Source organism: Schistocerca americana, chromosome 1 (genome assembly GCF_021461395.2).
Source record: "Schistocerca americana isolate TAMUIC-IGC-003095 chromosome 1, iqSchAmer2.1, whole genome shotgun sequence".
Lineage (NCBI taxonomy): Eukaryota > Metazoa > Arthropoda > Insecta > Orthoptera > Acrididae > Schistocerca > Schistocerca americana.
Genome location: NC_060119.1, coordinates 934,195,959 through 934,210,120, shown reverse-complemented (window position 1 = coordinate 934,210,120; position 14,162 = coordinate 934,195,959). Strand labels below are relative to the sequence as shown.

General features: G+C 37.0%; 1 protein-coding gene across 11 annotated transcripts in view; it reads left to right on the top strand.

Annotated features, from left to right (window-relative positions):
- Positions 1–14,162, top strand: part of LOC124615457 — a 354,502-nt gene that overhangs the window by 337,804 nt on the left and 2,536 nt on the right. For all 11 annotated transcript variants that reach the window (XM_047143452.1, XM_047143442.1, XM_047143435.1 and 8 more), the window contains 2 exons: positions 259–403; positions 3,891–4,089. In XM_047143452.1, coding sequence (XP_046999408.1) covers positions 259–403; positions 3,891–4,089 — 344 coding nt within the window. The remainder of the gene's footprint in view (positions 1–258; positions 404–3,890; positions 4,090–14,162) is intronic.

Below are 14,162 nucleotides of genomic sequence, written 5' to 3'. Positions count from 1 at the left end.
TATGTTGAAATTTTAGTAATGGTAATGGTGATGGAAAAGCTGACTTTGAGACCAAAATCATTTTTGATCCATCTTTGTCCTATAGAATATGGAGTTAGAAAAAGAGACCTTTTGGATTTCTTCACCTGCTTCATTCTACAGAATGTACCTTTGCTAGCACGTTTGCTCTTCTCTCCCCCTCTACATAGTGTCCATGCCATAGTCACAGAGTATCTCTCAAAAAGAGAAGTGAATAAACAAACATCTGATTGTTCACAGGTGTCTGGGAAGTCCCCATGGTAATGTGGCAGGATCTCAACGGTGGACGATGTTCTATGGGTGATGCATGCAGCAACCCTCCAACTGCTGATGGTGTCTATAAAATGCTCATAAAAAATTTTGAGAGACATTATACAACTAACAGGTATTGTGTTCCCAACTTTTCTGTGTTGTTTTTTTATGTCCTGACAGATATTTGTGTCATAAGAAATCATTGCGTAATTTATGCTGTATGTTGATTTTTAGATAGAGGCAGGCTTTCGTCAACTGAATCATCCATTGGTATGAAATTATTCCAAGCAAATATTTGTCCTTATTTAAACGGTAAATTGGAATTACAAAGATAAAAGAAAACATTCATAATTGTTAATCCAGCCAGTGGCACTGGAAACATTGTTCACTGACTCTTTTAGACTTAGTTGTTTTTGTATAGTATGCTCTAAATAATCCATGAAGACAGTGAAAAGGTAAACATCTTTGGCAAGAGGAAAGGTAGACACAGGATACTAAGAATAAGAAAGATTTCATTCAGTGACAGATGTCATTCAATGGATGTGAAGGATCGGCCAATGAAAATATGGGAGAGCATAAATAAAAAAAGAGAATCAGGCAGAGGATGAAGTTTGAACATAAGAATGATCAATAGCTACAGGGGCATCACACTATCACATATACTCTAAAGTTACTGGAAGAAAAAAAAAAAAGAGACTTAGGAAAATAGTGGTGCCTCTTCTCGAGAAGGAGCTACATGGGTTCAAGAAGAATTACAGCACTATGGATCTTATCTTTGGGATAAGAATACTGACTGAAAAGTACCAGCAACATGGAAAGAATATTGTGATAACATTTTTTGACATTGAAAAAGATTATAGTAGTGTACCTTCAAACAAGATCTAAGAAAGCACAGAAGATCTCAAGATGCCAAAGTATTTAACTACCTTTATGATGAATTTGATGTTGGAAGTTCAGTCATGTCAGATTTGAGGAATAAACTACAGTGTGTCCATAATTAAAGGTCCAATTTCAAATTGCTGTAGAAAGAGGACCATTGCTCGGAATGATGTAAAATTTAAACAGCATTGTATTGACACGAGGGGAAACATTATGGAAAAATATTTAACAAAAATTTTAGTAACAGATGCTGCTGTAAGCATCTCAATGTAAATGGTGTCAGCTTCAAATGACAAATGAATACGACTATGTCTGCTTGAGTTGTACATTACACCACCTGTACTGTCCAATGTGCATGAACTAAGCAAGTTTGGCAGTCAACAGTTGTGGCACTGTTAGTTTTGCAAGGTTGTACCACAATGGATGAGAAAAATCAGTTTCTAAGTGTTCTGAGGCCAAGAATTCAGGAAAAGCAAAATGACATCAGTTTCTAATTGTCATGAGACAGGTGCAAGATATGTTCAAAATACGGTGTGCACTGTTTCCTGCCACAAGTTGAAATCGAGAAACAGCATGTGCCACAACAGTGCCTTTGGGGTTACATCCAGAATGCGTTGCGCAATGTGTGCCATCAGTTCATCTATGTTTGTAATTGGAGCACTGAACATGACATCTTCCAGAAAGCCCCACAGCCAGAAGTCACACAGATTAAGATCTGGTGATCTGGACGGCTAGGTTGTAGGAAAATGATGGGTGATAATTTTGGCTTTTCTGAAATGTCTCTGCAGCAGCCACTTCACTGGTTGTGCAATGTGCAGAGGAGCACCATCTTGGATAAAATGATCCTACCCACACATCCATGCTACTGAAGGGTTGGAATGATGTTCATCAATATGTATCAGAAACAGTATGGGTCCCAGGATTAAGCCTTGTGGTACACCATAGCTAACAGGCATTTTCTCAGAGGAGTGCACAGTTCACTGATGGACATTAGTATTCTTTTTTTCAAATTTCATATCTTCTTTTTGCACTCTGTTTGATAGAGATGATTCTAACCATTGGTTTGCAGTTCTTCTCACACCTTTATTAGCTAACTTTCTAAGGAGCATGGTGTGGTCAATAATGTCAAAAGCTTTAGAGAAATAAAAAAAAAATACCGGTAGTAATTTCTTTGTTATCTAATGATTTTAAGGTTGTGTGAAATATTCATACACTGCTGTGGTTGTTGTTTTAACTTTTCTAAATCCATGCTGCTGCTCTGATATTAAAGCGAATCTGTTAATAAAACTTTCTAATCTGTTGTAAAACAGTTTCTCAAATATTTTTGAAAATGTGCTGAGTTGTGCTACTGGCCTGTAATTAGCTACATGATATCCTGGTCCCATCTTGCAGAGTGGTGTAACTTAGCAACCCTTAGGAGGCCTGGGAAAAGTCCATTATTAAAGGATGCATTAATTATAAGAGTTAATGACTCTACAATGTATTCCCCGCAATTCTTGGGTGTTGAGTACTGGTTCTATGGCAGTTCTTTATTAGGTTTTATGTTGACTCATCATTTAGATTCAGTTTCAAAGCTTTGTTTGTATCATGTTCCATTTTCATAACTTTCCAAAGGCCTTTATTTTTATTTTTGGATTCTGTTATTAATTTATCATTATATGATTTTTTATTAATTTATCATTATATAATTTTTGCTTGCTGAATTCTTTTTGTTGACAGTACAATAAGACTTACAGTAATTTCTGAACTTATCATCAAACACATCATGTTTCATGTAGTTCTTCAGGCAATTCTTTTTTTAGGCTAGAGATTTTTAGACAAATGTTAATGGTGTTAGGACAGCAACCAGCCACAAAGAATCATGACAATTTTTGTCTGCTGTCAACAATGATACTGACAACATATCAGTTCCAGGACTTCCAAGAATGTTTTAATTTTAATTTTTGATTTGGATAACAATTGACAAAAGAAATATTTTTTTGTGTTATATGATTAAAAGTTAACAATGTTCTGAATTTTTTCCATTACTTGTACTGTAAAACATTGCTTCTTTACAAATTTCATGATTTGAGGCCAACAGGACTATAGGTATAGTACCCTATAGGTTTTAACAAGTGAGTTTGCAAGTATCAAAATATGTGACAATTGGCAATCTTTTGACTGCATTGACTTAGACGTTTAACGTTTTACACTACTGAGGTACGATAAACCATACCGTTAGTGTGTGACATAAATTTAAACTTGATATGTCCAGTCGTTCCTCAGAAAAAAGTATCTTAACAGATGGAAAGACAAACAGTCGGACAGCAAATGAATGTAAGACATAAATAGCCATATCTTTTGATTGCATTGATATAGGAGCTCAATTTTTTACACCACCAGGGGCTGTAGATCTTAGTATGTGATGTAAATGTAAATCATGGTGTAAGTAATGACAATAGATGTTGAAATGTATTTACAATGGCTATTACTCTTCAAAGTCTTTTGATACCTTTTCTGCAGTGATGTATCACAAAAAATTATTTTCCAAGTTATTCAGATAGTTCATAAAAATTCATGCATACCATTTTTGTCTCTGGAACCAAATTTTAATGCAAAATATAGTGTACTTGATACAATGCAAGATATTTAAGCTACAACAAAAATAGTATATGTATGATGTAGTCAGCAAACCAGTGTCACAATGCTTTGTTTGGAGATCATTTATAACAAAATGCTCATATTAAATTGATATTTTGTAGGGCACCATTTGGATTATTCTATCATGCAGCATGGTTCACACAGCCTCATCACAAGGAAGGTTTCGAAGCATTCCTTGACACAATAGTTGCAATGGATGATGTCTGGCTGGTGACAAACTGGCAAGCCATACAGTGGGTACGACAACCTACACCACTTTCAGAGATCAAGAACTTCCCACCGTTCCAGTGTAACTACGCAGTAAGTCTTTCTGGAGCTGACCAAGTCTCAAAGATATTAAATAAGCAAATCAGAAATACTTATAAGCAGTGTGGCTAAAATATGTTGTAATGTATTGTCAGTATTGCTCTTGATGGATCTTTTATGTGGCAGAGTAGCATTTCCAATTGTTGTCATTAGACATTAGTAGAAAAATATTTTGAAAGAGAGAAGACTGATCCACATGACTTAATATCAATGTTTGTCCACACTCTGTAATTTCTGTTTCAAAGTAGCACTATTCCTTCACTTTTTTCTGAATATTTTCCATTTTTAATACTCAGATTAATATCTTTGTTTCAAAAACTACTAGTTGCTTGTGGTCTGTCTCAGTGGGTCAGTCCAAGTGTCCCTCAGTTTGCTAATTAGACACAAGCCTTTGTACGAATTTAAAAAGGCACTTCAGAGAAACAATAATACATCTGTATTATTTATCAAAATGCATAAAGATTTGTTCTCTAATTACTCATTTTTTGGCATTACTGATCTACTTGCAGGTTAATGAACACTTCCTGATGATTGCATTCCATCTTTGTATCAAAGTAAAAAAGTGCGCTAAAGAAACCAAAAATTGCATGTATTATTTATCAGAATGTTTAAAGATTTGTTCTGTAACAGTAAAAAACACACATGGCTCACTTACTGCCAACTACTGATCGAACTTACAGGTTAAGGTACACTTTGCAATGCCTGTAGTTTGATCTCTGTACTCACTTTACGCAAGGCACAACTGACACCAAATTAAGTGCCACTGTGTTATTTTCACATATAAATTGCCTTTTAGTATTCACAAAAACTCATCTCTGTTCAGCTAAAACCAATAAAGTATAACTCCACTTTTATGTACCCAGAATTAACGTTTTCCCACCATTTATGACTTTTTTTATTGTTTCCATTAATATTAATTTGCACCCAATTTTACATCAACAAACTTACAATTTTCTCACCATTTATGCTTTATGAAAATATGTTTGTGGAGAAAAGAACTGATGTAAATGATGTGAAATGATGTTGGCCATCAAGTAGTGTTTACAGACATTACTTGGTGGAGTTTCTTGACACCAGGGCATTTTACTCAGCAGATCTGAACCAGTAAATGGATACAAATCAGAATAATTCGTACTTTATCTCCTCCTGCTGTGAAGTGTTACTTGGTGTGGTGGCTGATGGAAGTACCTAGGTTTGTTCAATTAAAGGTATCAACACCAATCACAACCATTTCCACACTGCCTGTACTGTGCATGACCAGCTTCATAATTGTTGTGATCATCTCGAAACCTTTGCATTATTCAAACCATATTTAGCGTGTTTTATTGTTTGGCCATTTGTAGCGCTAATTGTCACCTTCGGTCACTTTGTGTTACTCAAATGTTTTTGGTTTAAACACAGGACCAGTTACATATTTTTTCATGCTTAGCAAGATGTGTTTTGAAAATTTATTCTCATTGCCAAGTGCAAATATTTACAAAGTATTTTTTGCGATCTTTCACAAACAATTTAATGTGAGTGATAGTTTGCATGCATGTGGTTTTCTACATATCTGAGGAGGCATGGTACCTGATAACCTCAAAAAGACAGTTACTGTGTAAGATATGCAAAATATCACATACACAAACATCGCACAAAATACATATGTAAATATTTGCTTTGGCAACAAGAATAAATTCTCAAAATGTGTCATGCTAGCCATGAAAAACTACATAACTGGTGCAGTGGTTCATTATTTATGTGATGAATGACTGTTGTAGGCTTTCCAAAAACACTGATTATGATGTATGTTTGTACTTCCTAGACAGTTACCAGTTCCAGTTACATCTACTGTTTTTATTAGATAACAAATCATTATTAGAAAATAAACAAGTTCCTGACAAATACTTTGATGTCTGTTATGTATATCTATGATACACAAAGTGCACAGATGCAAGGGGGTATCCTATACATAACTTTTATTACTTAAAACATTATTTTCTGAATTTTACACCATTTTTTTCAAGTCTCTTGAAAAGTGTAACAGTGGGTTTTCATGTACCTCCTGTCAGAGTTCAATGATCATGGTACAACATATCCAGTGATCAGAGCCAGCTTGCCCAGTATTGGAATCCCTAAAACACAGGACACAGTGCTTGTGTAAATGCTATATAACACTACTTCCAGCCAAGAGCAATCGGTAATTTTACTTTTGCTCTGATCACCTCATACTATGCCACCTAATCATCAAACTCTGGCAGGTGATGCCTCAGTTTTAGTCAAACTAACTGAAGTTTTTAACTAATAATAAGGCAATTTGTCTTGGAAATAACATTGTGGCACTTAGTCTGAGGTTTCCATTGTCCCTTGCCCCAGCTCAGCACAAAGATGAAACTAAAGTTTGTTTTTGGTATCACGTGTACCTTGACCCGTAAATTACACCAGTAATGACAACATCTCTTCATATTCTGAGAAATAATACAATTTTTGATTTCTTTACAGTGCTATTTCACATTGGTACTAATACCAAACTATAGTTGTCAACTGCTGTGTCTTAAACTGTAAATTAGATCAGTAGTGCCAATAAGTGAGCCATTTTTGTAATGTTATAGGGAACTATTCACATTTCTTTATAAATAATGTAGGCGGTTTTTGGTTTCTGTAAGATGCATTTTACATTTGGTACAAAGACTGAACTATAGTGATTATCCAATATACCTTAACATGTAAATAAAATCAGGACTGCCATTCAATGAGCCATGCATGTTTTCTATTGTTACAGGACAAATCTTTATGCGTTTTGATAAATAATGTAGATAACACTATTCTACAAAAAAAACTTTTTTTCTCTTTCTGAAAAAAAAATTCTTTGTAATCCTAGTTGTACTTTGAGTGCTGAATTCAAACTGTTTTTAGTTTTTTCCTGTCAGGGGTAGTTTAAGAGCAATCGCAATTTTATTTCTCTGCTCGGTTTCTGATATGGTGCAGCAAACATGAGGTGAAATTCAATAAACAAATTCATGTTTTTATGACTGTAATGTTTGTGTATATGCTGTGTAGCATTTATTTGACACAAGAAATTACAGAAAATTGACAAAAAAATGAGCCATTGTATTGTAATGCAAATCACTTTTTTCCCTTGTATTGTGAATCTTTCTTCTCTCAAACGATATTCTAGCAATAATCTGCTAACATAGAAGGTATGTATTTCTATGGTAGAACTGTCTTTATGGAATCTTTTGCCATGTTCATCCGATATGTCACTACAACTCTCTCTGAAGTAATCCAAATGAGAGTCCATCATATGTACCTTCAAAGACATATTGCACCCCAGATCTTGATATGCTTTGATCATGTCGTCCACCATTGCTTTGTAGTTAGTAGCTCTTCTTCTTCTGAGGAAGTTTTCTGACACCATCTTGAAACAGTCCCATGCTGTCTTTTCTTTGTCAGTTAAACATGCTTCAAAATTTGCATCTTTCTGCAGCTCCTTGATTTGTGGGCCCACGAATACACCTTCCTTTATTTTTGCAGCTGAAAGACGGAGGAATCTGGTAGTTAGATATGCAAACCCACTGCCTGTTGGATCCATGGCCTTTATGAATTGTTTCATTAGGCAAAGTTTGATGTGAAGTGGTGGAAGTAGTATATCTTCAGGAGCTACCAGACTTCCATGTTGTACATTCTTTTCGCTCACTTTCCATCTCTGCCTAGGCCATTTCTTTTTCTTGTAGTGAGAATTTCTGTCTTGACTCTCCCACTTACAAAGCCTCATTGCATTCCCAGTACTATAGCAATTACTTTGAAATCTGCACATATTTTCCATTTGTATTTGTTGTATTGTAATGAATTTAGCATCATTTGTATGAATTCGCAATTCTCTTTGGTCAAGCTGGCGTAAGCTAGTCGAACAGAGAGTATTTTATTTACGTTATGGAGCAAAACACCCTTGAGACTTGTCTTTGACACATCTATGAAAAGTCTCCACTCCTGTGAAATATAGGTGAAGTTCAGCACTTTCATTAGGCGAGCAACATTATTGCAAAATGTCAGTGCTCTGTCAGTAGCAAAATAGGAAATAAAGGCATGTTCTCTGTGCCTGAACACACTGATTTTAGGACTTTGGTGGAGTCTTGAACCAAGCAGCTGCACCTTTTGTTTACTTAGTCCTAGATCACGTACTAAATCATTTAAATCTGCTTGTGTTAACAAATGTGATGATGACTCACTTGTGCAGTGATATAAAGGATCATCATCTGTGATTTCTTCAGTACTACTTAGTTCACTGTCACTCTGAATTTGACCTGGAGTTCTTGAAGGTACTGGAAGGCTGTCAGAATGCGGCACTGGCATTCTCACTGAAGGCAGATCTGGGTAAACTATGTACCTCTTTGATTTTTTGTTTGTACAATGCTGAATTTTTGTTAGACAGAAATAACAGTCAGTAACGTGGTGCTTGGGCTCTCTCCACACCATGGGCACAGCGAACAACGCCACATTCTCTTTACCTTTCCACCACTGAATTAGTTTGCAGTAACATGTATCTCAACAGAAATGTGGTGCCCATTCTTTATCTTGGTCTCCTATCTCTACTCCAAAGTAATGTTTATATGCTTTCTTTATGCCTGTTGAAATTTTCTTCCTATTTCTGACAAAGGTGAACTTCCCACTGATATAGCAGAGGTTGTCTGGCTTATATCGACATCCACGACAAAGTGGCATTTCTGAAAATTTTAAAATACCTCTTCAGTAACACACCTGTACTACATTAATACTAGAGAACTAGAGAAACGCTGATATGTAAAAACCAGCAGTCAATTTACCTTCAGCACCAAGCTAAATCATTTTAAACACAAGAAATTATAAGTTCAACTGTGGTCGGAAATATGACAGAGAAGGTTACTTGTCAGCCAAAACACCTACTCGTTAAGATTGACACAAAGTATGGCTAACACCACTGTTATAAACTTGATGTACCTGCCTCGGGAAGTGTGAAGGTCTGTAATTTTTGGTTGCTTTAAAGTGCTGTTTTCGTTGGTACAAACATCAAATTGTAGTCATGTTTGGGCACCAAGTGTGGTGCAAAGAACAAGATGGCTGGCTCTGGGGTATGTACCGATTGCCTGTATCATTTCAATGTCCAATAAAATACTGGGGCTGGGAGAAAAAAATCCATGATGTTCCTTCTGTCTCGTGGAACAACATTGAATAAAATAGAGTGAATATTAATCAGATGTGGAACTAAAACTGTCTTTTGACTGCCTAGGAAAATCCAAGAGACGGTGTGCCCTGTAAAGGATATAGTCACGATTTCAGAGTCCTAGCTGTTTACAGTATTTCCTGTGATTGTGGCAGTAACTACTTGGGATGGTCTGTTCAAACCATTTCCCAGTGCTGTACCAAACACCGATTGCATATCAAGTACAGAAATTAAAAAAATCTGCTGTTGTGGAAGACAGTCATATGAACAAGCACAAAATTGTGTTTGAGAAGACAGGGATTACATAGTTATCAAAGAGATCGTGAAAATTAGAACTTTATTAGTTGCATGGGATTCACACTCAGCAATGTGTGGAAGTGGGCAATTAGTACTGAGAGTTTGCACGGTAGTCTGCCCTCTACTATACAGTGTGGTGGAAACAAAGATGCTGTGAGTGACATTTCATCATTGGTGCCAATGCAATATCTAGTCACAGTGGACACAGTTACATCAGGTACAGAACTTCTCTGTGATTCCATTACTTCTTCAACAGTAAAATGTTTTTCTAACTGTTGCATATTGTCAAAAGCTGAGTGTGTCATAAATAATTAATGTGAGAAGTGCTCCAAGAACATTTAATAGAACAAATTCATTACAAAAAACTTTTTGATTTGTCATTGAACATATTTCTACCTTGGTTATTGTCTGAGGTGTATTGATTGTAAGATTCTTTTTGTTTTTGCACTTATTATTCATTAATGGGATCATCCAGAATCTGTGTCCCTTAATTCCCACTCATAGGCCTTGCTAGAGATCACTTATCTATTCCCCTGTATATCAAAATTTTCTGCATATATGATATAGCTATTGCTAAAAATTTCCTCAGGCAGTGCCTTCCTCTAAGCAGACCCGAGACTTCATCAGTACCCAGCAGTAAACAGAATGGCTCTCTTTTTTATCAGTCACTTTATATGTCACTTTGGATTGATTTTTGAATTTCCTGAGCACTCATCCATACTTCTGATTCAGTTACATTCAAGACACTTTCCTCATCTTGACCCATGATGTAATTCTGTTTCGGAATTTATCAGAACTTCTTAATTGATAAGATTCAGTAACCTTTTTGGAGTTTGATGTCACCCTTCGCTGTGTTGATGTTCTTTTCACTAATTGTCAGATCCATATTGCAGTATATAGCAACCCAAAGAACAAAGACTATACTTGCACTATTAAAGTTATCATTCTTATGACACGAAAAACTTTCTTCCTTCCTGCTGTTGCAGTCACTGTTCAAGTATCTGTTTATGTACTTCTTCAGTGTAAAAATGCAAAGCACAACCATTACTTCTTGTCTGATTCTGATTCAGAATTAGCTTAAAACTGCTACCTTAAGCAACTCCAAAACTAGTGATTTTGATTGAGTAAACCCTGTTCATTCATCATATTTTGTAGATTCTATCATGTAGATTAACAACAAAGAAAGTGGAATGAATCAAGATATACATTAAAAAGGTGATTCAGCTGTTATAAACTGACCTGTCTATAATGAAACTTGTGTAAACAAGTATCCTTAAGGAGTGCCGTTTGTGAAACAATACTACCTTAACGTGGAGCATGTTTACCAGCATTTCTGACAAAGCCTTGATTTTCTGAAGACATACTATTAAATTAAGCATATTTTACACACTACTCCCCCATACACCACCAAAAAGAACTTTTCATCACTCCTGTACTCCTTAAAATCTTGACCAAACTTTTGCCCTTCTTAAGCAACTTGCTCTCCAAATGATCTGCCACCCTTGTAACTGCAATTTTTTGTATTCATGTACTACATCTCCAGAGCTGGTGTTAACATCATGTTACATATCAGCTGATGTGCCACTATGATTCATCTTCCTGTGATGCATGATCAGTAAGCTGCTATATAGATCAAGGATATAAACAAAGACTATATTCTAGTAACAAACAGTATTCAGTTGCAGAGCATGCACTGGACACAAAAGCTGTGAACTTGGTCCTGCTTAGCCAGGAAGGCGATCTGGATTCTTCCTTTTCTCAGCACAGGCACGTCACAGAATTATACAAGTTTCAGTGCTTGCTGTTCTCCCACCACCATTCTTAGTTGACAAACATTTTAGTTTCACCTATTGTTTTATTCCAGCCTCTGTATCCCCTATTACTCAATTTTCAAATTGCTTCTCAGGTTTTCCTCTATTCCTCAATTTCTAAATTTGCTCTCTTCCACATCTCAGCCGCTGTTTGGTTTGCTTCTCCCCCTATTGTAATGTGTATCCCTTAATCCAGGCTATTGAGTAGTGTTTAACTTAATGCTGGAATATATCCATTTCATTCAGTCTGCTCCTCTTTCCTGCCAAAATGAATGTGTAGTGTTCCAAATGCTTGGACATTTGTCATATTTTACTATAGCATGACCACAGGCTGGTAAAGAAAAGCTTTTTTTTATCTTTACTTTTTCGTAGTTTCCTGCGGGAAGTGGTGGTTCCCCCCCCCCCCCCCCCCCCCCCCAAAGACTTACATATCTCTGCATATTTATAGTACAAAAAAACTAATTTTCTGCATGCCATTGCTGTAGTGCTTTATCTTGTGTTTCAGTTTGATATCTCTCTTGCTATCATTCTTCATTATTTGCAATACCATCAAACATTTCACTAGCTACTGAATGATGGTTCCATCTCTAAGGCATCTATGCTACTTCTGTTGTAGCATGAGACTTCCTGTAGAAATTTGTGAAGTTAATTTATTTTTTATTTTTTGCAGTGGAATATTCCTTTGTTAGTTTGGGAACTATCTGTGTTCAAGTATACATATATTTTCGTTCAGTTGTGATAAATTTGTGGTATTCTCCCTTGGTTTGCTAACATCACAATTGTGTTAGGATGGTCAGTGAAATCTCGTATAGGACCTGAGAAGGCCACATGACAAAATACTGCTGTAATTTGCTGGCATGCTTCAAGTGAACTGGCTTTCCACCTGGTTTCCTCTGTGTGAATCACTTGAACTCATTGGTCAGATATTTGATGATAAGACTACCAACTTTTCCAAGTATTTTCTGTTTAATGGAAAATGCTATGAACTGACAGAGGGAGTCACGATGATTGTGAATTTGTGTATGGAGCACTTCAAGGAACCCTGAAGTCATCCAAATGGAAACCTACTTGCTTTTTCCATTAAGCTGATTACACATTCATCTGACCTCATGGAAGGGACAAATGCCATGGCTTCCTCATACATCTGAACTTCATTCATCACAACATTAAATTTGGTATGGAGACCAAAGTCATGTCAAGAAAAGAGCTGATGGCACCCAGGGCTATTGTGTGTATTGGAAAAAAAATACACACTGATCTGTGTTGCACCAGATAGCTGCCATCAACCTGTGCAGAGGAATGGAGTACTAAAAACACAGAATGGAGTACTAAAAACACTAGTATAAAGGGCATGCACAATATCAGATGTAGAGAGTATTCCTCAGAACTGTTTTTCAAAGAAATAGTTCACAGAATGACAGATTAGCCACACTCTGCACCCCTCCACTACAGTGCTTTGGAGACAGATGAAGTAACAGAGAAAGTGGCAGCCACTGCCTTTTTACCATAAACTTGTGCACTGTCAGGTCATACTGCAAAAGCACCAAGTAAGAACTGTCTTTTGCCCGCCCAATAATACATAGTCATTATTGAGTCAAAGATGACCTCGGTTTACAGAAGGCTGGTGTTTACCATATTTTGTACCAGTGCCATCATCAGCATCATCAGCCAATTCAATCATTAGATGATGTGGCCTCTTCGAGTCGTGGATTCAGGTAGGCTTTCAGCAGTCTTCTCCAAGTGGGACGCTCTTGGGCAGTTCTCTGCCAGGTGTCACCAGCGATCTTCTTGATGTCTTTGTCCCATCTGTCTGGTGGTCTTCCTCTAGGCCTCCAGTGCTCTCTCGGACTCCACTCCAGTACTAGCTTTGTCCATCTGTTGTCTTTTCTTCTTGCAACGTGGCGAGCCCACTGCCATTTCAAGGAATCTACTCTCTCTAAGATGTCATTAACCTTCGTCACAGACCGGATGTCATCTGCCCTTTTCCTGTCCTTGTACCAGTGTGGCAAGAAATATATTGGACAAACAGTGCATGCTGTCAAAGGTCACTGCGAAGAAAACTAGTGGCACACTTGACTGATGCATTATAACCAGTCAGTTGTCACAGAGCACTGTTTGTTTGAGACCCATGCAATGGAATATGAACATTATCAGTATTTTAGTGCAAAGTTCCAAGTATTGGAACAATGTCATTAGAGATGCTTTTGGAATACACACCAGAGGCAATCTCATTAACTGGCGCTTTGGCTATAGCATCAGCACAGCTTGGAAACCAGCACTGGGTGTGATTAAGAAGACACTCAGCATACACAATTTTCTGACAGTGAGGGTGAACAAAGTAACTACACCCATTTTACCACTTCACAGGTGCCCTGCTGAGCATCGTTGGCCACAGTCAGCGACACGGTAACCTCCTTGGGCACCGACATGTGCCCTAGGGTGCACACTGTTCACAGAACAGCTCACAGGGTGGGGGGAAGGGGGGATATAAGCTGGCCATGTGGTCCCAGGAGGCCAGTTCATCAGTGCACCTGACCAATGGTGACAAGTCAGATTGTCAAAATATTGTGCCTGCTGGACACTATTAACCAACATTACACCTGTGGACTATTTGATCACTTTTTTCTTTTGCTTTTCATCCATTTATTCAGTATCCTAATTTTCCTATTTTTTTATTTGCATCACTTTAATTTTTCTCGTTCTTTTCAGTCCTGGGTCTTCAGCCATTGCTTATTTGCAGCTCATGATGAGTGCTGTACAATGTTAGCCAATGTTCACTT